Source organism: Empidonax traillii, unplaced genomic scaffold, assembly GCF_003031625.1.
Source record: "Empidonax traillii isolate 1590-97213 ecotype Southwest subspecies unplaced genomic scaffold, ASM303162v1 scaffold69:size3087049, whole genome shotgun sequence".
Taxonomy (NCBI): domain Eukaryota; kingdom Metazoa; phylum Chordata; class Aves; order Passeriformes; family Tyrannidae; genus Empidonax; species Empidonax traillii.
In genome coordinates, this window is record NW_020955262.1 from 1,410,874 (window position 1) to 1,434,646 (window position 23,773).

General features: G+C 45.5%; 1 protein-coding gene across 5 annotated transcripts in view; it reads left to right on the forward strand.

Moving 5' to 3' along the window:
• The first annotated feature begins 4,330 nt into the window (after nucleotides 1-4,330).
• Nucleotides 4,331-23,773, forward strand: part of NR5A2 (nuclear receptor subfamily 5 group A member 2) — an 86,497-nt gene continuing 67,054 nt past the window's right edge. Inside the window, exons 1-5 of one of the 5 annotated variants that reach the window (XM_027880407.1) lie at nucleotides 4,332-4,649; nucleotides 14,848-14,985; nucleotides 16,561-16,679; nucleotides 17,938-18,079; nucleotides 20,775-21,421. In XM_027880407.1, the coding sequence (XP_027736208.1) occupies nucleotides 4,586-4,649; nucleotides 14,848-14,985; nucleotides 16,561-16,679; nucleotides 17,938-18,079; nucleotides 20,775-21,421 (1,110 nt within the window). In that variant the 5' untranslated portion in view covers nucleotides 4,332-4,585. Of the gene's footprint in view, nucleotides 4,650-13,705; nucleotides 13,729-14,126; nucleotides 14,224-14,331; nucleotides 14,986-16,560; nucleotides 16,680-17,937; nucleotides 18,080-20,774; nucleotides 21,422-23,773 lie in introns of those variants that run through there. The other 4 variants (XM_027880409.1, XM_027880411.1, XM_027880410.1 and 1 more) reach the window with 4 other exon arrangements.

Consider the following 23,773-nt stretch of genomic DNA (forward strand, 5'->3'; position numbering starts at 1 on the left):
GAGATGATGGATGAGTTCACAACACCTGTTACTGATACATACGTGGAATTAATTTCCCTCTGCCTGTTTCACAGAAATCTGTTCTTTTCTCACAAAGTCAAACACTCTGCTCCTATTTCTAGTAAATATCTCCTAGATAAGCTTTGGAAAGGTCCATAACTATTTAATAACATTTCTCTTTGTATGCCAGTAAGGTAGATTAGTGAAGAAAAGGAGGTGTTCAAGAAATTAAAATTGAAGCTACTTACATAGTAGACAGACAGGCAGATAAAACTTTGCTAGATAGCTCTCCTCACCCCATGAAAGTTCTATTTCTTCAGTGCAGAGTGCTAGCACTAAATCTGGGTCCCACTAAAGCTTATGCTATCCTTCAGTTAAGGCTAAAAGAGGACTTTTGTGATCCACAACTGTATGTTCCCATTCGCACAGGACTGAGTTTTCTTTCTAAGTAGTCCTGGAGGTTACTTGACTGCTCATTTAACCTAAAAAAAGTGCTTACAAATGTCTGAGTTTGCCTCCTCACCTAGACATTAATTTACAAAGAGAAATATTCACTGAAATAATTTTTGTAAGTAATTATTTAGGATAAGTCACAGGAAGCAACGTTGTAATTCCTACAATTCATTAGTCATCTCCAAATATGATTTATATTAACTTGTATTAATCCAGAGAACAGAAACATGAGAGACTAATATATTCTGATTAATGTAATCAAGTAAAACAGTTCATATTTTGACACCCAGGAAGAAGGTACTATGCTTCTGCTCACCAGAGTTCCATTTCAATATGCTGAAAATCCCAAGTAAAGGAGTAGCATGTGCTGAAATGTATTTTAATCCCATTGCATTCTACTGAGGTGATAAATATAATTTGTAAAATATATACAAGTAAGAAAACAAAACCAACAAGACATTTAATAGGGAAGTCATACCATAAGAACAAAGAGGAACTGAGAATCAGCTGAAGGAAATCACTCAATAAATGAGACCTTCAATCTCAGTACTGTAATAATTACTTCACTGAAAAACCAAAAGGTAAAGATCACCAGAGAGATCAGATTCTCCTAATTTCCTTTACAGAACTACTAGGGGAAAGACATAAAACTATATTTTAATGCCTTGGTTTTGCACACGTGAAATAATATAAAATTCATGAAGGTGGAGAAAATACACTGAAGCATCCAAAAGAATTTTAAATGTCTGTGATAGATCAGGAGGAATACTGGCACAACTGAAATGGAGAAAAGTTTTTAAAGAGTTATTTCTAGATCAAAGAACAGAGTTTGCAAATCTCTTTCCACCTAAGCAAACCTCCAGCTGAAACCAACTGGACTGCTCTCAGGAGCAGACAGCTCATGCCTGGGAGGAACCATGCCAGGATCAATGCCACATTTGGCCTGAACTTTCAGAGAATGAGGATCCCGCCCCTCATTTGATACGTGCTGTGCTGAAGACGTACCTTTTCTGAGGTCTGCAGATAATGACAATGACAATACCTTGCGATGGCATAGAAAGATGGCAAGGAACAGGCTGAATACAGATATCCAAAATATCACAGGACAGTTACAAAATTGTGACTGACGTCACTAAATTTGCACCGAGATATACAAGTCAGGGATGAAAATTCTTTGAAAAGGTTACTATTAATCAGTCCATTTTCAGAGCTTGTTTCTTAATATCCTTACATGCCCAAATGAAATGGCACTTGTGGAAATGCCCATGGGAGAAGAAACTCCTTCAAACTCCATTATTGTGGTAAACGGTTGCAAAATAATTTGATGTGCAAGAGTCAAGGGAGGGATTGTTGCCAAGCTTTTGAAATCAGGTACAATTTCTTTGAGGGACATTTGCTCAAGGGACAAACAAGGGACAATTTCATCATACAAGAACTGGCTAAACAAAAAAAGACACTAAAGGTTTATCAGTTAATTATCTTCCTGAAAGACCTGAGAGAGAAAAGCATGTTGAAAATAACGAAATTACCTTTCAAAAGCCTTGTCTCACCTATCCAGGATGAAAACAGGGGACAGTGGGGGGGGGGGAAGGCAGGGGAGGAGCAGCACCGAAAAACACAGAGATACCAAATGAGTCTATAATGCTTCAACCACAGGAAAAGCTGTTCTGAGTGAGGTCAGTGGCTGCCTTACCAGGGACTTACACATGAAAAGCTGCAGTTCAAAATTCCTGGTCAAGCAAAGCATCCAGCCATAAACTCAGGTACTTCTCTTCAGTGGCACAATTCGGACGCCTCATTACACCTCATACCCTTATATATTTGTTTCAGTTGGGGTCCAAATGTATCACTGCTAAATACATCAAGCTGCTGGATCATAAGCTGATATAGGTTTTCCTAGAGTTTCCCTATGAGTTTCTTTTCCCCTACTGGACTAGGTATAAAGAAAGGCAAAGAAAGCCTGTCTGGCTGTGCACCTGGCATACATTCCTCTATACGTGGAGACAAAGTATCAGAAAGGGAAAAACAGAAAATTTTTCAGTGACCCTGACATTTGATACTGATGCAAAAAAAGGAAAGGAATTACAGTGTTAGAAGCCAAAGGCATGAAGTTTCTTTATATTTCCTATGATTTAATATCTCTCTCCCCCCACATACGGCAGATTCCTTTATAGAGACTCTTGAAGATGGGCCAACAGTGCTCCAGCAATGTCTCTGATGACATGGTGCAAAGTTTCTAACCACAGTATCATTTGCAGCATTTCTCATTTTTTTATCCCCACTCCCCAAAGACATACTTTTTCTGATGGAATAAATGTTTCTCTTAATTTTTTATGAATAGTACAGAAAATCTATTCAGTGACCAAATGACTTAAAATAGACACCGAGTCCAATTATTTAGGTTTGTATGAAATCTGTTGTAAAAGCTGGCTTCCAGATTTCACTCAGTCTAAAGAGATAAAAAATATCAGCAACCCTGAAAAAAAAGTCATAGTACCTTTTTAACCAGATCTGTAAATTAGTTTTTTCCTTTAATAAATATGGAGATAAGAATTTGGAAAATCAGGCCTTCCCTCTACAGCCTGTCATCCTTACTACCAGAGGCTCTAGGGGAGGGCAGTACTGCACAGAACAAGTGATAATTCAGGCTTCCTGGCTGTAAGGCCCAATCACTGCATGGTTTGCCACATCAACCCCATTTTCAGACCCACTCAGAAGCTCTCATCCTAGCTGAGAAAAGCAGTTCAGTTTAAGCATGAACTAACCTGTCTGCCACTGTATCACCAAAGTCTAACCATCACGACAAAGTATATAAAAAAGCATGTGCTGCTTTACAGCCCTCTGCAAATTTAAAGAGAAAAAACTCCCACTGACTTCAAGAGGCTTCAGATCTAGCCCACAGTGGAATAGCTTCACTCTATTTTTCAAGAGACTTGAAATATCAAATACCATCTGATTATTCAGGCTTGAGTCTGATCTCACAAAGTGTATGCAGGCTTAATCTACTGGGCTAGAGCTGCAAAGGCTGTCGGTGGCACTGCAGTGCACTCAGGCTGCTGTGAATGTAGCACAGCGTCACCCTGGGAGCCGACGTGTCCCTGCCTTTCCTCTGCTGGGAGTGAAAGCAGAACATGATCCACTCACAGCTGAGCTGAAAGATCACCCAGTTATCTGCACAGCTGCACACCTTTGTAAAAATTGTTTAAATGAAAACACTTGACAGCCATTCGACATGCTGTGAGTAGGTGTTGAACCTCCCAGCCCTAGGGGTGAGCGCAATACTGTCCACGTATCATAATCCCGGGATATCAATGTTTAACCACGCTGGAAGGCTCTTTAGTGAGAAAGCAGTGTATGCTTTTAACTAAATGGCTACAACCTGGAGCTAGGCTCCAGCCTGAGGACTGGGGCAATAAAATGGTTTTGTCTGACAAACCATTAGCAGAGATTTGCTAGTGCTGTTAGTCAGAGCGTAGAATCCCCAGAGCATTCAGAAGCCTCCCTTAAGGAATTAATGCTTGATTGTTTTGCCATCCAAAGAATGTTTACAGAAGCCAAAACAACCATGCTTGCTGTCCACTGTGCAAAGAGGTGATGACATCAAGAAGACAGGTCACAAGTCTGAGTTTATAGTCATTACACTTGTGTTGGTATGGCTTTTCATCCACTCAGTATGATCTTATGACCCCACAACTTTACAACCTTCCACTCTCTGGGCTTCATAGCACCTCTCCACTCTGGGTTAATCATTTCTCTGCCATTATCTGCCAACAGTTCTTATCTCTTTTGCTGTCACTTTATAACAGGGTCTCTTATCAAGCTGTACAAAATCACGTGATGATGCCAAACCTATCACAAGTTCCAATTCTTCTGATTAGAGACTATCATGAAATGGGATACATGGTTTACAGCAGGTCACTAATGCTGGAAAAAGTACAGAGTCCACTCAAAGACATGCTTGTTACTTTCTGAATTCTTGGATAATTTTTTTTGTTGTTGTTCATCACGCCGACTTTCACTGAAGGCTATTATAGCCTGGGTCTCAAGGCCAGAAAAGTTTACAGGCTGCACCTCTTCTGCACTCAATGCTGTACACCTTGTACCCAAGGGTACGGTATATTTACACCTAATAATGTCTTCTGGTTCCCACACAGCCATCATACAGGAATCTATAAAGCATGGACTTACATCAGTTGGTAAGTAACAGTTTTCCAACTGTTTTGAAGACTCTGCATAAATATGTTAGATTTGGGGCTGTCCAAACTGGAAAAATCACTACAATAGGACAAGTCAAAACTGGGTAATTTGTACGTGTATTTATGCAAGATAGAATTTTTACAATTCAGTGTAAAAATGTAAGAAAACAGATGATGATTCATTGAATAACAATTTTCACTAGAGACAGTGCCATTATCAAATATGTAATCAGATAATTACCAGTATCTTTATCTATTACCATTGATAATAACTGTGAAATTGTGTGTGTGCATGTATAAACATTTGCATAAATTAGATTTAAAATGCTTCTGGCCTGATTATTCTTGTTGAAGAAAACCTCAGGAATGTTTTTGTGTCTTTTCTGTAGTACTGTAGTTTCTGTCAAATGCAGATTCTTTTTTATAGCTAAAAATGAAGATATATCATGACTCAGTGGGGGTAGGCTGGATAATAAAAGCCAGTTAAGACTTCAGAGCAGCAAATAAGTGAATACTTTCAGTAGCATATGGAAACAGCACCCACTCCCCTTCAGGAAGCCATCAGGCATGGGTTTCTCTGGCTTGCAGGCACAAGGGGCATTGCACAGCCAGCTGCCCTGGGCTGTCCCAGGCTATGCGGGATGTGCCCAAGCCCCAGCCTTGTGCATCTGCCCACCAGCTCCCTTACCTTCTCTTCACATTCCCTATCTCAGGCCATTCTGGCTCTCAACACACACACCGAGTGAGGTGTCTTCCCTTTGACAGGGCAAGAGCATCCCCTGCCCCACCAGCCTGTGCCCAGGTCAGGACTGGGGCCAGACAGGGCTGGAGAAGGCTTACCAAGGCAAAGTTTCCTTCACAGAGCAGAAGGTGCTTCACGAGCCAGCCCAGCAGCACTGCAGGTTCCACAGCCCAGGGTTCTGCAAGGTTGTGCCTCAGCACAGCAGTTCCTGGCAAGGGTGAAAGAAGGGATCTTTGGCCCTCATGCAGAACCAGGGCACGCTCTACCTCCTCCTGCCCCAGAGTGCGTCATCACACGGCAGGAGAGGAGCTCGCCCTGATGCTGGGTGTGATATGGGCACCTTGCCATCAAGGGAGGTTTAGGAACTGCGGGGAAGGAGAGTGCAGCAACAGCTGCAGGAAACAGCCTCAAAGAGAGCTGATCTTTATCTTCTGGGTGGAGCTGCTGCTTCTCCCTGGAAAGGGCTCCCACCTGACCTCGGACCCAGCTGTGTTGCAAGCAGCTGACCCCCAGGGCACCTTCTTCAACTGCTCTAAACCTCCTGCACAAGAACTGTGCCCAACACTGTACCAAGATTTACTAGGCTGCAAATGTATGACTGGAGAACTAATGCCCCATGGATCACACCACCAGGCTCATGACTACCTACTTCCTAGACAGCTGTGCCTGGTGGCAGCCCCATTCTGGGATGGGTTCCTGGTGCCTGTCTTTAGAGGAAGTCTTGTGGTCTCTCTGGCCCTCTGGCAGTATTGTCAGGGTATTCCATTTACAACAAACAGAGGGCACAGGACATTCCTGGGCTGTTGGACATGACTGTGACATGTCAGATCATACCTGGGCCAGGAGGGATGATCCCAGCAAAGCCAGGAATTCAAAGCCAAAGCCCTTCTGGTGCTTCTCTACAGGTGTGGGGTGCTCCTCTGCACAGCTCTGCCCCCAGAAACACATGGAAAAGGAGGCAAGTCCAGCTTCCCTGCTGGCCCTTGCTTTCCTGGGCCTTGCTCTAACTGTTGCTCTTTCTGGCTGCCAGGGAGGGACCTTCTGGTTCCCCCTCCTGAGCCTTCAGTATGGGATAGTAAAATAATTATACAACTCATGTAACCAAAGAGTGGTCACTGAGATAAGGCTGAAAGAACACAACCCAAGGAGAAAGGAAAATAAGATGCTTATCTGTGATATCTGGACCAATAAACTGTCGTTTTCATGATTTCCAAAAGACTGGCAGGTCTGCGTTCCCCAAATCATGTTGATATGAGAAACAGACTGGTGGAGTAGCAGAGACTCTTGTCACCATACCTCCAGTATGCACTTATATGTGAGCTGTGTCACAAATACACCAGGACAGATTCACAAAGCATGGCCCAGAAAAAGCAGGTCTAAATCTTCTGAAACTCTCCAGAGTCCTGTGTGCTCTGAGTCAAGGGCAGGATTCTGCCCTTGCATGGCACTGCTCAGCCAGAGCCTGTGGTGGCATCCCTGAAAAGTGCATCTAACTCAGCCTTCTAAACTGATCACTGTGTACCTGCAAGGGTTAAATGTAACCAGCACCACCCTGCGGGCCTCTGCTTGGAGGTGGGGGAACCAAATAGGACAGAGCTGGATTCTGTTCTTATTTGCACTGGAGAGCAGTTCTTTAGGAGATAGAGCTGTCCTCCCAGAGTATAAGTACAATCAGCAGCAGGGTCAAGTGCTCTTAAGAGTAAATCCTGTCCTTGGCTTTTCACTTTTGTCCAGTCCCTCCCAGCATCTCCCTCAGCTTTTCTCTTCTAACCAAAGCAGAGCGGGTGGGCTTGTGAGGACTGCCACAGCCTCTGCAGCCCTCACCCCACCAGCCCCTCCAGCCAGGGACACGTGCTGCTTCCCACCACAGAGACTGAGAGTTGCCAGGGAGCATCTGCTTTGCAGAATGCACTCAGTGCATTCACCCATCTTGGGATAAGTTAGTTTTTCTTATAAACCAGTGACATGTCACAGCAAGAGCGACTTAGCTTCTTCCCAGCAAGGAGGGCCTCATCCCGCTCCCATGAATGCAAATCCAACTCCTCTGATAGAAACAGCAGTTGATCTCTCCCTCGAAGAGCAAACAGAATCAGCCTGAAGCTGGAGTGTGAGTGGGCATCACCAGTTGTTGACACTTGCTTTTAGGTTTACAGTCATATGGTCAAACAGGCAGCTAGAATTCACAAAATCTTAATAGTACATCCTATCTTCCAGATCATGCACACCATGTGGACTTGTAAACATTTTTATGGAAGTGCCATGATTTTTTTTTCTACTACTAGATTCTGAGGCAATACAAAGATACTTGACTAGTTTTATTTTTCCTCTAATTAGCCTCTTGTCTTAGTGTCATCAGGGACACTATGCAATTTTTATAAGCATTAGCTATGATTATTTAACAGAAATAACTGTTTAATTAACTAGAAAAATGGTTATATACGAAGAAAAATAATCTACTTGTGGTTTCCAGCTGTGAAAATTTTCAGCTTGTAGAATACTTACTGCCATCTTATTTTAATGTATGTCCTCAGGCAGTTAACAGTATTATAATTAGGACTCCTGAGTTTGGCAAGCTTGTTTTTATATTTAGTAGTAGTAGTAGCAGCAGTATTTTCATATGATTAAAGACACCAAATACTGTCTTTAAAAGTCTGGATTAGGATTTTGGCCAGCATTTATGCTGGCAAAGCTTCCACAGAAGCGAACAGTTTGGGCTGTGTGAGGACTGAAAGATATGCTGTAGGTTATTTTTTTTGTATACCAGTGAACTTTGGCTATTATTCTTTACTTTTATGAATTTCTTCCCACTTTCCTGTGGTTAGACTGCAAATGAGCTCTCTACAAAAGGGACAGTACTTACATTTACATCCGATTTTTTTCCAATTAGTCTGATTTTAAATACCAAAATACATGAGGCAAAGTAGCAATGTTTATGCTCGTGGTCTCCAGAGGGAAACCTCCAATACTGACAAAATGCCTCCAGCCACTTGTCCATGGGGGTAATTTAAAGGACAGCTCTCAAACTTATATAGAGTGAAAGGGAAGAGTTGTCTGCAGCAGGAGTTCTGTTGGGCTGTATTGTAGGGAAAGCCTTTAAAACTTCTCATGCCAGTTATTATTAACGTCTAGAGTTTACTCACATATTACAGGAGTACATTATTGCTTAGATATGCAACCTTATATATAATAATATATATTAATACATTCTTATGTACAATGAACAAACATGCATATGTACAAAATCCTTATCAAGATTCCTCAGTGTAAACTATGTCTGGTTTATCTTCTCGTGGTTTGTTTTATGATTTTACACTTATGTGTAAAGATGTATAGATATAGATGAGCTCAAACTTTTTTCCTTATAAAGATCAGCTATTAAATTATTTTTAAATTAAGTTTTCCAAGCTTTGAAACATGAGGTGGGGAGAGGTGGAGGAAAGAAGCAGACCTGAAACATCTTTTTTTTTTCTACCAGCAGATCAAGGTCAGTTGCCTCAGCAAAAGAAATTTCATTTTTAAGCCTGTCTGTGCAGGATAGAAATCAATTATCTCTTATGATACAGAGACGGGCACTCAGTCCTGACAGGAGCCTTGCTGTATATACAAATATATTTGGAGTTCTATTTCCAGACCAAGCTCTAGCTTTTTAATTAGAGGTTCCACGCTCGGCTCCAAAGGGGCAGAACGCGGGAACAAAAGACCCTCGTCAGAAAAGTAATTATCAATGCTGGGAAGGGGCAGGGGGATGGCGGCGGCGGAGGGGAGCGTCGGGATGGTCCGGGGCGTCCGTCGGGACCTGGCCCCGCGGCCGCCCCCGCCGGCAGCTCCGCGGGGCACCGCGCCGGGCAGCGGCTCGCTTCTGGGAGAGGGGCCCCTGCTGATGGATTCACCTCCTCGCCTCCGGTTAGGGGGGAAGCCGCCAGCCCCGCAGCAGACAGGAGCGATCAGGGCGAGCGCGTTTCCCCGTCGCGCCGTAAGCGGCAACAGGTCCAGGCAATGAGGAACTAGAAGGCGTTTTCCCCACGGAACTCATGTAATTTATGGCAGGGAAAAAAAAAAATCTACCAGAATTCCTGCTTGCAAAAGTGGATGTTTAAGTGTGGCGCGGAACAGACCGCAGTTCGCTGCTGATGGGATCGAAGCAGGGAAGCCCTCCCGCCGGCTCTGGGCACGGCTCACCGCCTCCCCAAGGGTGCACGGGGATGCCTTAGCTCTTCCACGCGCTCCAGTTAGATCGGCAGGATCTCCTTTGGGGAAGCCGCCTCGCAGCAGGCACTGCCCGGTCGTCCCTGCCCACTCGTGCCACCTTCGGGCGGGCGGCCCTGCGGGGGGAGCGCGCCCCGAGCCGGGCGATGCGGCGGGGACACGGCGGGGACACGGCGGGGACACGGCGGGGACGCGGCGGGGACACGGAGGGCCCGAGCCGGCGGGACGGAGCCGACGGCGGCGGGACGCGATGAAGTGTTCCGACACCTCACTGATGACTCACTTAGCAATAAAAGAAAGGCAATCGCAGCGATGCTTTACCACCCACTTGGCCCTGCTCGCTCCTCACTCCGAGTCCAGTGTCATCACGCTGCTGCCAGGTGTTCATCAGGCAACAGCGCATTCCGGCGGGCAGCACGAGCTTGGCTGGGCTTGAAAAATAGCTTCTCGGTCAATAATTGACTGTTTGGAAATGACTCTTTATGTCGGACCAGAGAGGGACGACATCTCCGTAAGGCAACAGTGAATGATTAGCTGCAGGAAAAAAAGGCAGAGGAAAAAAATCCTCTGTGGCGTGCGTTTTACTACTAAAGTATTTCAGCCTGAAGCACCCACTCTGTTTCGCTGACAGTGGATCAAAACAAAAAAAAAAGTAGGGGAGGAAAGTTTATTTTTGTGTTTCAGGTGGACTGGTTTTGTTGGTTAGGGATTTTTGTTCAGGGGTTTTTTTTGGTGTTGTTGTTGTTGTTGTTGTGTTTTTTGGTTGGTTTGTTTTTTTCAGTTCTCTAGACAGGACAGTTTGTTTTCAAAAGCCTGAGTTGGAGGCAGTAGCAACCCCCATTTAATGAATCCCTAGGAATTCAGTGCAGTATTGCCTCGGCAAAATGATGAGAGGAAACCGGTTTCGAGGTACTCTCCCCTTTGCACTCTAGAGGGGATCTGATTGTGACAAGGAGTGGAGGGGGGAAAGATGAGATGAAAGGGAGAAGAGGGACGAGGGACGAGGGGAGGAGAGGAAGGGGAAGAGGAAGAGGAGAGGAAGAGGGGAGGAAGAGAGAGGAAAAAGAAGAGAAAAGAGAAGAGAAGAGAAGCGAAGAGAAGAGAAGAGAAGAGAAGAGAAGAGAAGAGAAGAGAAGAGAAGAGAAGAGAAGAGAAGAGAAGAGAAGAGAAGAGAAGAGAAGAGAAGAGAAGAGAAGAGAAGAGAAATAGAGCAGAACCTGTACTGAAAACGCTTTTCCTGATGTAAACAGTCTCGTAACGCTGGGTGTGAGAGGTGTGTGAGGTGGAGCAGCAACCTGGCGTTATGAACTTTGCCGGCTGCAGAGGGATCCCGTGTCTGCCGCACGCTGCCTCCTCCGGGGCACTTCCTGGGCCGCGCCCGTCTGTGCCGCGGCCGCACCGCTGCGTGCCCGTGGCCGTGCCAGCCTGTGCCCGAGGCTCTGTGGCTGCGCCAGGAACAGGCTGCGTGGCGCTGACTCCCTCCTCGAGCCTGGCTGAAATCACAGCTTTCACTGAAGGATGGCTCACAGAAGCTCTGAGCTGGCGGCCAAACGGGAATGTTCAGCGGGAGAGAAAGTGGGACATGATGCGGGTTTCTCCCCTTTAATACTTCCATTTAAGTCTTTTTGATCGGATTTAGACTTCCCAGAAGAAGTTTGTTTATTTGTTTCATTTGCTTCTGCGAAGTTTGTCTTGAACATTTACCACCCCCACCCTCAAACGTTCACTTTCGCTAGTTTGCTGAGAAGATAAATCAAACCGTCTCCGGGACACTTCCCGACACAAAGCTCGAAGGGAGCATGCTGTTCGTTTCTCATCAAGTAGACCTTCCAAGTTGGAAATTTCTCTGTTCAGGGAAAAAGACTTGGAAATTTGCTCAGGTTCTGTGGACTCTTGGAAGCTGTAAGAAATCGGAGCTTGCCCAGAAGTATCATCACACAGAACCCTCTGCCTTGAAAAGAGAGAGGTGGAAGAAGCTTCAGACTATTTAAAATTAGACAGTGGGGTTTTTTTAATGTAAATGTACATACATTTAGATGGGGAAGTATAAAATATTCCAGGTCTTGCTCCTTATACTAATCAAGGCTGCTGGAGGCTCCCCGAGCCATCATCTTTTATAATTATAATTACACGCGTCAATCAAGACCTTCAGGCAAAGTCAGAACAAGGCAGGCAAACTCAGGAGAGAAATCGCATTAAAAAAAAAAAAAAAAAAAAAGTTTGGAGAACTTAGTAAGGAATGGAGAAGATATTAGAAGAAAGGGTAATTAAGGTTGCTCAAGGCAATCGTGAGAGCTAGAACTCCATGTTAAATTAAATGTAGCCACAAGGGACCAGGTATCATTTTTAATATGTACTGCCCTAAACTGTTACTTCGGAGAAATGTGGATGTGTAATAACCACTCCAAAGTATTTTCATCCATAGCGACAGCTCGCAGAGTGACTTTGCGATGCACAGTTAGAAATCTCTCCAAACCTTTCCCTGGCGGAATGACATTAAGCCCACGAGTAGGAGCGAAAAGCCCGGGCACCAGTGCTAGGGCCATATCCTCGGGGGAGTGTTGTCCAGGGAAAGCCAACCCGGCCCAGGCCACCCGCTGGCGGAGACACTTGGCCGCGCTGCCCGCGGGGGCCTGGCCCCGGCTGCGCTCGGGCTGGTTTCGCCTGCTCTGTCCGGACGCGGGATTTCCTTCGCCGGCTTTTCCCCCTAACGGGGATGCCTTCCCCGGAGCAGCGGTAACGAGAATGGCATCACGGAGATCTCCGTCGGGGTGTCGCCAAGCGGCGTGACCCACCCGGCAGGGAGCGGGAGGGAGGGGACCGGCTTCCCCAGTGGAGCCCAGCGGGCTGCAGTACCCAGGTCCGGGGGTGTCCTGGCGGTCTGCTGTAGATGCGTCCGGAGCTGTGCTCTGACAACACTTTTCCTCCGGGAAGGGCTGCGAGGAGCCGTCGCTCCTCTGCGAGCCGCCCCCGGGAGCGCTCTGGCCGCCCGTCGGGCCCAGGCGGCCCGGCTACAGGCTCGGAAGGCCGGAGGGCTGCGGCCCCGCCGCGCCGCGGAGACCCCCGACCCGCAGCCCCCGGGGCGGGTGCCCGAGCGGCGCCGCTCTGGATGCCGTCAATGTTGAGCCGCCCCGCTCAGCGCTGGGCGATGCTACACGGCGACGCCTGCGAGACAGGGTTGTTTGCAACTAATGTATCTGGAGGCTGAAACAGAGTCTCAGTCCGAGTTACTTCTGCCTAGAAACGCGGGCATTCCCTCGAGATGGTTTTCAGCCACCCCATCCTAATCATCGAGCTGTTTTCCCCCGCAGCTCGCCCTACTGCTGTCCTAAAACATATTCGCAGACGACTTGTTAAACTGTGAAATTATAACTTGAGGTATAAGGTGTTGATATAGTCCAGCCGCTCGCACTCCCGCTCAAGGGGGAATGGGAAAGGTGAGAATGGAAGGAGTCCGAGAGGTCCGAACCCCTCTGCGCTCTGGGCTGTACTCCGCTGTTGCTGGTGTTGGGTTGGCTCGGGATCTGCGCTGAATTAGCAAGGGTCTCCCAGCTACTGGATGCAAAAAGTTAAGAGCACAGCCGAGTCCACTCTCTGCATGTGGTGCACTTGTCCCACTGCAGGTTCACCCTGCGATCACCACCACTATCTAATAAGTTACAACAACGACCAGTTTTAACAATCTCTCTCCTAGTCGATGGGAAATGCCATACTCTGCGCTGGAGACAGTTCCGCGCCCCACTTCCCATCGGAAACAATTTTCACCGCTAAATATTTTCAGCTCTTAATATACACAACGGAGATTAAAGAGTCAGAGGAGTACGGGCAGCCGAGCTCTCGGATGGGGAGCTCAGATGCTTACCAAGGCGCAAATATCGCTCATCCCACACCACCAAACCTATGCGCCGCAGTGGGAACTGCGAGGAGCCTCCCGGACCCTCCCGGTGAGGAAGGGGTGGGAAGGGCAACGGGGGCGGGCAGAGTCCCGGCCCCACTCGCCGGGCGGTAGGCACCCCGTCGCCCTCCGGGCTCCCCCACCACGCCGCGCCGCGGGGCCGCCCGGCTCTCACCGCTGCGTGCGAGAAACGACTTCTTTGGGACAGTTTGGAAAACAGTGCCACTTGCTGCACTGTGAGCCGGGGAAGGGAGCGACGGCTCTGCCAGGGCACTGGCTTTTGTGCAAACGATGCTACCGGCACCGACAGATTTCGCAAGAAGTTTAGAGGAGGGAGACCTAAAAAGCCTAAATAGGTACAGCGAGCTCCAACGCGGCTCCCGCCCGCTTGTGTCAAACCCTAGGGCTGCGCCGCCGGCAACGTGGCCGCAAGGGCTGGGATTTCTGCTGTGTACCCCCGCCCGCCCCGAGGGAAGGCGAGGGCCGGGGTGTCCGCAGCCGCCGCTGACTGGGCGGGGGCATTGCCCCCCGGCCCCAAGGGAGCTTGAGTGTGGCTGCCCGCCGGCAAGGAGGCACGGCCGCGGAAGGGAGAGTAGGCGTAGCCCGGCTCGGCGGGGCTGGTGGCCCGTCGGGCTCCGCTGGGACGAGGAGGGGCAGCAGCAGCCCAGGTCCTCACACCGCAGCTCCGTTTAACCAGCGGCGGGTGACTGCGCTGGGCCAGTGTGTGTGCGGTGCGTGTGTGTGCGCGGGGGGTGTTGCTCATCCCGCCTCTGCCTTATTGGCTGTCAGGGCGGTGTCGGGGCCCCCCTTCGCCGGAGACCCCGCGCCCCGCAGCCCCCGGGAGCGCCTCCCCGTGGGCCCGGGGCTGGAGGTCCCGACTCTGCACCTCCGCACTTGTACCGGGGGGAAGCGGGGGAGGAGGAGGAGGAGGAGGAGGAGGAGGGAGGAAGGGGACGGGGGTGGGAACCCTGTCCAGCAGCACCAGCGGCGGCAGAGCGCTCCTGTGCACTGTGCCGCTCCGCATGGATCGGGGCGCCGGGCTGCCGCCGTGCTGAGCCCCGGGCGGAGCTGCTGCGGGCTCCCGGGGTTCCTCCTTCCTCCACGGCACCCCGGTCTTCCTCCTTCTCCTCATCTCTTCTCCGCCCCCCGCCGCCTGCAGCCCGACTACCGCTCCGTGGCTCCGCTAGCCGCGGGCACCCGGCGGCGCTTCCCGGAGGCCAGGGCCGCTCGGTGCTCCCGCTCCGGCTGGGCAAGGGCTGGCGTGGAGCAGAGGGAGGGGAGAGGCGGAAGAGGGGGAAGAGGCAGCGGCCGCCGAGCTCCCCTTGCTCCAGCTAAATCTGTGCTGCCGTGTCCAGGTGCTGTTGTCGCGGACGGACACGGAGCTCCCAGACCGGCCCGCAGCCGCCTTGTCATGCTGCCCAAAGTGGAAACGGAGGCCCTGGGACTCGCCCGGTCGAATGGGGAACAGGGGCAGATGCCGGAAAACATGCAAGGTAAGGGGGGAGAGGCATGGCGCTCCCCCTCCGCGAACGCTCGGGTTTCCCTCGGCAAAGCGCTCCTTCGTCCTGCCAAAAAAGTTTGTGGCTGTTGCTTGCGAGCTCCTCCGGTGCCGCCCGCTCCGCGCCTCGCAGAGCCCCTGCCTTCGCGGACCAGCTTGCAGGGCTGCTCGAGCGGGCACTGGGGGTCGGGGCACGAGGGCCGAGGCGACGGAAGGGCCCTGGTCTGAAGGTGTAACCGCGGCCGGGGAACCGTCAAGCACCTGGCCGGCCGCAGCCTGGGGTGCAGACGGCCCATCGGCCACTGCCTCGCCCTGCTGCAGATGCAGAGGATCTCGGTCTAATTCCCAATCCGCGCAGCGCCCGCGCCCCCAGCCGGGCGCCCGGTCCGGGGGCTTCGGGCGGAGTCTGAGCGCTCCAGTGCCCCTGAACTGTGGCAGCCGCAGGGTTAAAGACGAAAAGGCGACATCCTAAGCAGTGCGGCGGCGATGCCCAGCGCCTCTCGCCTTGCTCAGGAGTCCCCCGCTGCTACGGTGCTTGCCGACGAGGTCGGAGGTTTAGCAGCAGGGAGGGGAAAGGAAACCGGCCCCGCATCGAGTGGAAGGGTTTCATTTTGGGAATAACCAGAGCGGCTGACCAGGGCTCCTTGGAGGCGGAGGGGGCCCGGCTCGAGTGACCGCGCTCCCTGCCTTCATTCTGCATGTTTTAGGTCCCGTCCCCTCCTGACGGCTCCTCCCCGCCTTTTCCCCGAGCGGCAGAAACTTCAGGCGGTCCCGGCGCGCAGGTTTCACGCCCAAGCCCCGGCAGCGGGGGATGCCGAGTCTGCGGGCCGGGCAGACCTGACCGCATCCCCCGAGGATGGCGGTGCCGGTGCGCTGTGTCTCTGCCGACTCGCGGACAGCTAAAAAGTGACTCTCCCTGTCTCTCACGCGGGCCGTGACAGCTGGGGGGCTGCGGGCACGCAGCGCTCACCCAGCGGCGCGGGCAGGGTGCGAGGGCGAGCTGGCTCGGAGGAGTGGCGGGCACCCCGAGACGACGGGTTTAGGGGGGCGCGGAGCTGGTTTTGAGCTGGTTTTGCAAGCATCTGACTTGGGTTTCACGCGGTGCAAAAGTGCTAGGTCTGTGAGATACAGGTTTTGTCTAGGTAAATATTTGCAGGCTGATGTTGAAAGAAAACTTCAAAGGAAACGAATTGCTTTAAATATGCAAGTGACAGTCTTTTCTTTCTGCTTTTTTAAACCTTGCCCCTGATAATTTTTGGATTTAAATTCTTTATGTTTGTGATTCCACAAAGTAAGCACTAGGTTAAGGGCACTCTATAAATATAGATATTTAGAACATAAAACTTAGAAGCTGATGGTTCTTGCTACGCTTGCTAAGTACCATGCAGATTTGATGATGATGAAAAGTTGCATGTCTCCATGCAAGTTGTTTTTAAAAATAAAAAGTTTTTTTCCCCCCTATTTTCAATGGTGTACTTAAGTGAGCTTTCTCTCTAGCTGAGAACAGTTGAAGAAAATTTAAGTTAGTAACTTAAATTCTAATTGAATGTGCTATTTTTCCTTTCCCCAGTGTCTCAGTTTAAAATGGTGAATTACTCTTATGATGAAGACCTTGAGGAACTGTGTCCAGTCTGTGGAGACAAAGTGTCTGGGTACCATTACGGACTTCTCACCTGTGAAAGCTGCAAGGTTCTGTACTAATTACTCCATATAAACACAAGTACAGCAAATAATGTTTCAAATATAAGCAGACAAAAAGATAATTAAAGAAAACATATGTTGTTCCTGATATGTTTCTTATTACGCTCACAAAAAAATTAACCACCAAAAAGCTTTAGGATTTAAAAGTCTCTTTGAGAGAGATCTTTGAGAGAGATATTTGCACAAATGGAAACAACTTGGACTGGTTTGCATTGTAGTTTTGTTGTTGCTTTTAAGTATTTTGCTGTTGTCATGTAGTTCCAGAAGAACTTTCATTCCTAACTGTCCTAAATACTGGTTGTAGTTGATTTATATCCATTCAGAGTATTTATTTTCTTGGAGGATAAAGTAAGAAAATTATCCTCAGTACAGATCAGCTTTGCAAAATCTAATGCAGCTTTCTTAAGATTTTTCTTTCATCCTTCTATATTGTAATGTATATTTTTCTGTGACTGTAATGACTATGCATTTTTTTCATGCAAAGTAGAATGGTCAGAGCTCACCTGACACGCAAAGTCAAGTAACCAATTATTTGGTTAGATGATTCATTAATTTTGAAAATAAAATAAAATAAAATATTAGTAAATGCAACCTATCATATGGAAAAATGAATATATCAGCACTGTTTTATTATACTATATTATACTATAAGGTTTTAGTGTAAAATTTTTAAAATATTTTACAGTTACTTAAGTAGTGCACTGTAAAGAAAAATCCTTTGCCAGAACAATGCAATTTAACATTCAGTTGCATGAAAAAATGAATTTAGCCCATTATATTTTCACTAAAAAACAATCAATGAGAAGTGAACAACAAGCACTTACTATGCCTCTGGCATGCTCCACTGGGATGTACAGTAGCCAGAGGTATTCTGTACTTCTGTTATCTTTGCAACAGTGTCCCTACTTTCTTCACGTAAAACTACTTTAAAAGAAAGACTTTAGTAATTCTGCTATGATTGAAGAGTACAAAAGGAGCTGATCAGTGTCGCTATTTTCTGCCACCAGTGTCAGAGGCACAGAAGGCTACAGCCTTACCAATCTTTGACATGAGCCAGTAAAACATAGCACTATGACAAGAAAACCTTCTCTGGAGTCTGGGTTCAGATCACTCATTTAAAATAAACTGTGTTACTTTGTAAGTCGTTGAATGGATCTGAAAATTATGTTACAGTGATTTCCATAAAATAAAATACTGAAACACAATATTCAAGCAAAACAGGCTAATTTTTGTATCTGTCATACAGGGATTCTTTAAGCGAACAGTCCAGAATAACAAAAGGTACACATGTATAGAAAATCAGAATTGCCAGATTGACAAAACACAGCGAAAACGATGCCCTTACTGTCGATTTCAAAAATGTCTAAGTGTTGGAATGAAACTGGAAGGTAAGAGCTATAGTCTTGCTGATATCTTCAACTATACTATAAAATTATAGGATTAGATGTTGCTACATTCTATTTTATATTTTAAAAGTTACATATTTATGGGTTTGAAATTATAATAAAATGTTACTTTGTATGCTCAGTGAAATTGTTGCTTTATAAAAAAATCTAATGAGTAAATGGTACATCACTAGGAACTGTGATCCATTTTTTCATATACATTTCATATAGTTTGATATTTCAGGGGTTTAAAGTTTGCGAATTAATGGAGCTAGATACAGTAGTTTTGCAGCTTTCTTAAAAGGCTTACTTTAAATTAAACATAAAATACATAAGAAGTGTCCGGATTATAAAAAAAAATTATTTGTTACTATGGAGAGTGATCTGATTTTATTTGTATTTTATCTAGAGTTGATGGGGTTTTTAACATACATTCTTCTGACAATAAGGCAGAAAACAAAGAAACAGATAAAATAAGGGTTTTTTCTCACACAGACTTGCCTTTGAGATTAAGGAACCAAATAATCTCTAAAGTTGTGTCCTATATTTTTGTAATGCTACACCTGCGAGGCTATTGCAATTGAAAGAGAATAAGGCATTTTGAAGTACATTTCCTGACTTCATTTCGCTTTCTCATCTACAGAGAATAATGAGAAGTGTACAATACCCTTTGAGGTAACCGAATGCAGAAATGTCAACTTGAATTTGTGCATCGTACATAGTTCATTCTAACTTTGATATATAAAATACTGAAATTCAGATTTCACAGCAGATGACATTTTTCCTTGACCAAGGACAAGCTCCTGCATTCCTTATTGTTACAACTGTACTGAAATGACATTCACCCTAGATGCTTAACCAGGAAAAATCAGGCCAAAGGAGGGAAACCGTAAACCACGAAAGGAACCGTAAAGGATAAGACCCAGTCACCTGACTCTGGCAAAGGAAAGCTGTTGATATAACTGAAGATAAACAGAAAAATCAGCCTCCTGCAGTTTAGTTGATTCAGTACTGTTCTATTTGCCCACAAGACTGAGCTAGCACTGACACACTGCACTAAACATCTTGAATCACTGCATGTGTTTCCAAATTCAAATAGTACAATAATAGGACGTGTTAAATCCTTTTGTAATTGTTAACATTAAAGATAAGGATAAAATACATTTATCTGCTCCTACTTTTAACTCCTCTCACTTGCTGACAGTGATACAAGACCAGAATTTGTCTTTTGTGATTACACACAGTTCACCTTAAATTTAAGTAGGAGTTATACAAAAGCACTTGCTAATCCAATTTTCTCAGTTTTCACTTGCAGAATACCTGGGAGGATACTATGTATACAGATTTAAAATTAATTCCCTTTAGCAGTGATATCATTAATTTCTTGCACTTTGTTCAAAGTCAACAGCAATATTAGAAGCATCACTTGTACTACAAATTCAAGCAAAGTGCCTGTACTTTTAAAGATACTGTAGAAAATGTACTTTAGTTTCCTTATCCACACATCCATGCAACTTCTTTTTTTTTGTTTAGAAAACTGGAAGAGCACATGCTTCTATAATAGTAAATATTTGTGACATTTACGTGTGTATTTCCCTGACAGTCATATATATGTGGCCTTACAAGTCTAGTTCGTAAACAACCATGGACAAAAAAAAAAAAATCATTAAATGTTACAGTCCTTATGATAGGGTACAGTATTATGCATATCTAGCATTCATAATAAATGTTTAATGTCCTACTAATCCCTAAGATAAAAAGCTCAAGAACTTAACCTCCAGCAATCTCAGCAGTCTCAACATGTCACCAGGCTGTCAGAAGTTCCTCTTTCAATCTAATTGCTGTTGGGCAAGGTGGGCTTGGTGAAAGCTCCTTGCTCACTAGTCCAGTACATACATACCGTGGTGACAGACACTGCTGTGACAGAGACCACCAGTATGAATCCCAAGGCAGCTGTTGAGTAGGATTTGTTTTAATTATTCCTAATTCCAGAGACATTGTAAATCAGAATGGTGTCAATAGTTTCTGTTTCACTTCCACCTTCCATGTGGAAGGCAGCAAGCTGACAGCTTTCTCTCTGCACATTCCAACTGCAGCTAAACATTTCAGTAGAGCTGCTCAGCTAACTAGAAGTGCCCGAGTTTTACATCAACCTGAACAGAATCATCAGAAGGAAATATTTCCTTTTTGCCAAGAGAAATGTGTTCACCTTCATGACTACTGAATGTTTCACAATTTACATTTCAGATGTTTTGCTGCAGTGGAAGGCAGTAATGGAATGATTATAATGAGACAATATGAATACATCTCAGACACATTCTGGACATCAGCCCTTGTTCTTAATGACATAGTAGCTTGACATAAAACCAAATGTACACTGAGATTTCCACATGATCCCATAGCAGGTGTGAAATTCCTGCAGCCATCCATTGTGTTTGTCCCTCTGTCCTAATCAATATACAGAGAAGTCCTCCTTTTTAGTAATATATGCATGTGACATTTAAGTTACTAGAAAAAAGTGACACTTGTTAAGTCAAAATAAATCTTTTTCCTTAGGAATAAAAGTGCAACTTTGAATTTGGGGAAAAAAAGAGAGAAGTTATATTTTTACATTTCTGCTCTTTTCTAGTGTATGTTTCGCTACAGAATGTCTATTCCAAGATTTAATTCTGATTTACTTCCTCCTCTCCCCCGGCAGCTGTGCGAGCTGACCGAATGCGTGGCGGTCGAAACAAGTTTGGACCAATGTACAAGAGAGACAGGGCACTGAAGCAGCAGAAGAAAGCTCTTATCCGAGCAAATGGACTTAAACTGGAAGCCATGACTCAGGTGATCCAAGCAATGCCGACTGACCTGACAATATCCTCTGCAATCCAGAACATCCATTCAGCCTCCAAAGGCCTACCTCTGAACCATACTGCCTTGCCTCCCACAGACTATGACAGAAGTCCCTTTGTAACCTCTCCAATTAGTATGACAATGCCACCCCACGGCAGTTTGCAAGGCTACCAAACCTATGGCCATTTTCCAAGCCGCGCTATCAAGTCCGAGTACCCTGACCCTTACACTAGTTCACCAGAGTCAATAATGGGCTACTCATACATGGATGGTTATCAAACAAGCTCACCAGCAAGTATTCCACATCTGATATTGGAACTCCTGAAATGTGAACCAGATGAGCCGCAAGTCCAAGCTAAAATCATGGCATATCTGCAGCAAGAGCAAGCCAACAGAAGCAAACACGAGAAGCTCAACACATTTGGGCTTATGTGTAAAATGGCTGATCAAACCCTCTTCTCCATTGTTGAGTGGGCTAGGAGTAGCATCTTTTTTAGAGAACTTAAGGTAGGTAACAGTCTTATACTAATTTTTTAGTCAAGAAAATACTATTTCTTACAATGTTGTACTTCAAGCAGGAAAGCGTGGTTTACATTTTCTCCCCCCAAGCATCTCATTCTTTATTTATTTGGCTTGAAGTAGCCAGACTATTACAAGGAGAATCGTGATGTTTGTCTTCCTCCTGAGCCTGTAATTAGCTGTAGCAAAGAGATTCAATATTCAGTTCAGCTCTTCTGTATTTTAGTATTTATTATAACTACTGCTAACATCCAAAGGGCCTTGCATAAATTTTAAGCCTTCTCTGTCAGCATCACTCATTGTCTGGTTTGTATTCAGAGTTGTAGGCACACCTGTTACACCATTCCACATTCATTTATGTCATAAGTTCATTACCTTATTTAACATATGGGGGAACATCATTTCAGTCCATCTCTGTTCACACTTTATGTTAAAGTCCATATTTGGAATATTCACTTTCTCAATGGGATAGTATTTTATGCACTCCCTTGCATCTCATTAACTGTGAAGGCTGAATCGTAAGCAAGTTATACACCGAGCAGAAAGCAAGGAGGAAGAAGATACCTTAAGGACTCCTTTTGGTTCTCAAGACCACTGGTACACAAGGGATTCCTTTAGTCTAGGCTGCTAGAATAGCCTTTCAGCTCTTAATTTTGTTGGAGCACCCAGTAAACCCTCATGCACAGCTTTCTGGTGGCCAGAAATTGGTCCATTTACACTTTTCATAACTGTAAAAGCAGTTACATGGTCTGTTGTAGTCAGGTCTGAAATTTTAAGTCAGAAATCTGAGATCAGACAATAGATATGAGCTACAGTTTTTAATGACTTTCTTGATAAAGAAATTAGCTCTGGAAAGAGTAATATCTTCTGTCTCAAAAAAGCCCTCAAGATGATGAACTCAACTCAGATCTGAATCTCCTTATTATACTGCCAGTAACCGTATTTTTGTCTACTAGAGAGAGACGTTTTTGCCACAAGTATTTGCTGCTGAAATCTGTAAAGTTTTGTGGCCACCCATAATTTCTGACTGCTGTCAAAATAATTGAGTATCCAAATACAGCAATTACTGTAGAACTTCAATGAGAACTAAATCTACATGAATCAAGAGCACAAAAGGTAGATGCTATTAAAAAGCTGCAGTCAGAAAGCTTGCCACGTTTCTGTCATAACCATAATGACATGGACACATGAAATACAGCTTGATTACAAGAAAAGCAACCTGTATATGTTGCATTTACAACTCCAACTGCCCTTCATTTTTTTGTGGGAATGATTGCAGGAATCACCGAAAACTCAGTCTATATAAGGAGGAAGAACAGGGGAAGCTTACTCAGAGAGGAAAACCAAAATGCATTAAAGAGAGGAAAAGGATGTCACATATTTGCTATCTAAGCTGTACCCAATTTTATAGTAAGCTATAAGCCATGCTACCCATTTTAAATAATATAAAAATTGAAGTTGCAAATGTTATTTTTTCCAGTAGACCATGTTCTAAATATCTGAGACCAGATCTTTCTATCCATACACTGGGGAGTACTTTAGTCTAGAGCAACAATGTTAAAAATCACTGAATCTTGCATATACCTTTCAGCGTAAAAAATTTTAAGTTATGATCTACCTTAAATTCCATTTACGATTAAAGTGAGAACATGAAAAGATATTCAAGCAGTATTTTTGTTTTATAGTTCCATAGGTTAGTATAGAGGCAGATTTTATAAGTGTTCAACAAGATATACTGGGAATAGTTTTAGAGAGGCTCTTCACCTCCAAACTCAGCCTGAATGATACTCTTCAACAAACATATGTTCACTAGTATGGACACAAAAGAGGCAGAAATTTGTTTAATGTAAATGCTGACCAACTTCTCCTGGCTCTGGATGTCTGTATACACTACCATGTACATACAGCGTTCTGGAAATACATATATTCTAAAAAGTTGGTACATAGAGCCTTTGGCTAGTGAACTGATTTTCACGCCTTTGTGGAAAGCATTAGTTTCATCTTAGTGTTTGCACCCTTTACATCTTAGAAGCTTAGAAGTCCAACAGTTTCATGCCTTCTGGCATATCCAGATTATTTTTTTTTTAACTGGACAAGATCCACAAAATTGCACAGCATTCCAGAACAAGAGCAACTCACTTGGAAATCCGTCCACATTCAAAATTTAGGGACCAGATTATACACAATGCTAAGAGCTTAGAGCTTTTCAATTTCAAAAAAGAGAGGTGCTTAAAACACTTTTATATCAGACCCTACATTTTTAACAGTACTGGGTAACGCCATCTGACTTTCCAGTTGTGAGTACAAGATCAGTATTAAACAAAGGGTTTTCAAACCTTT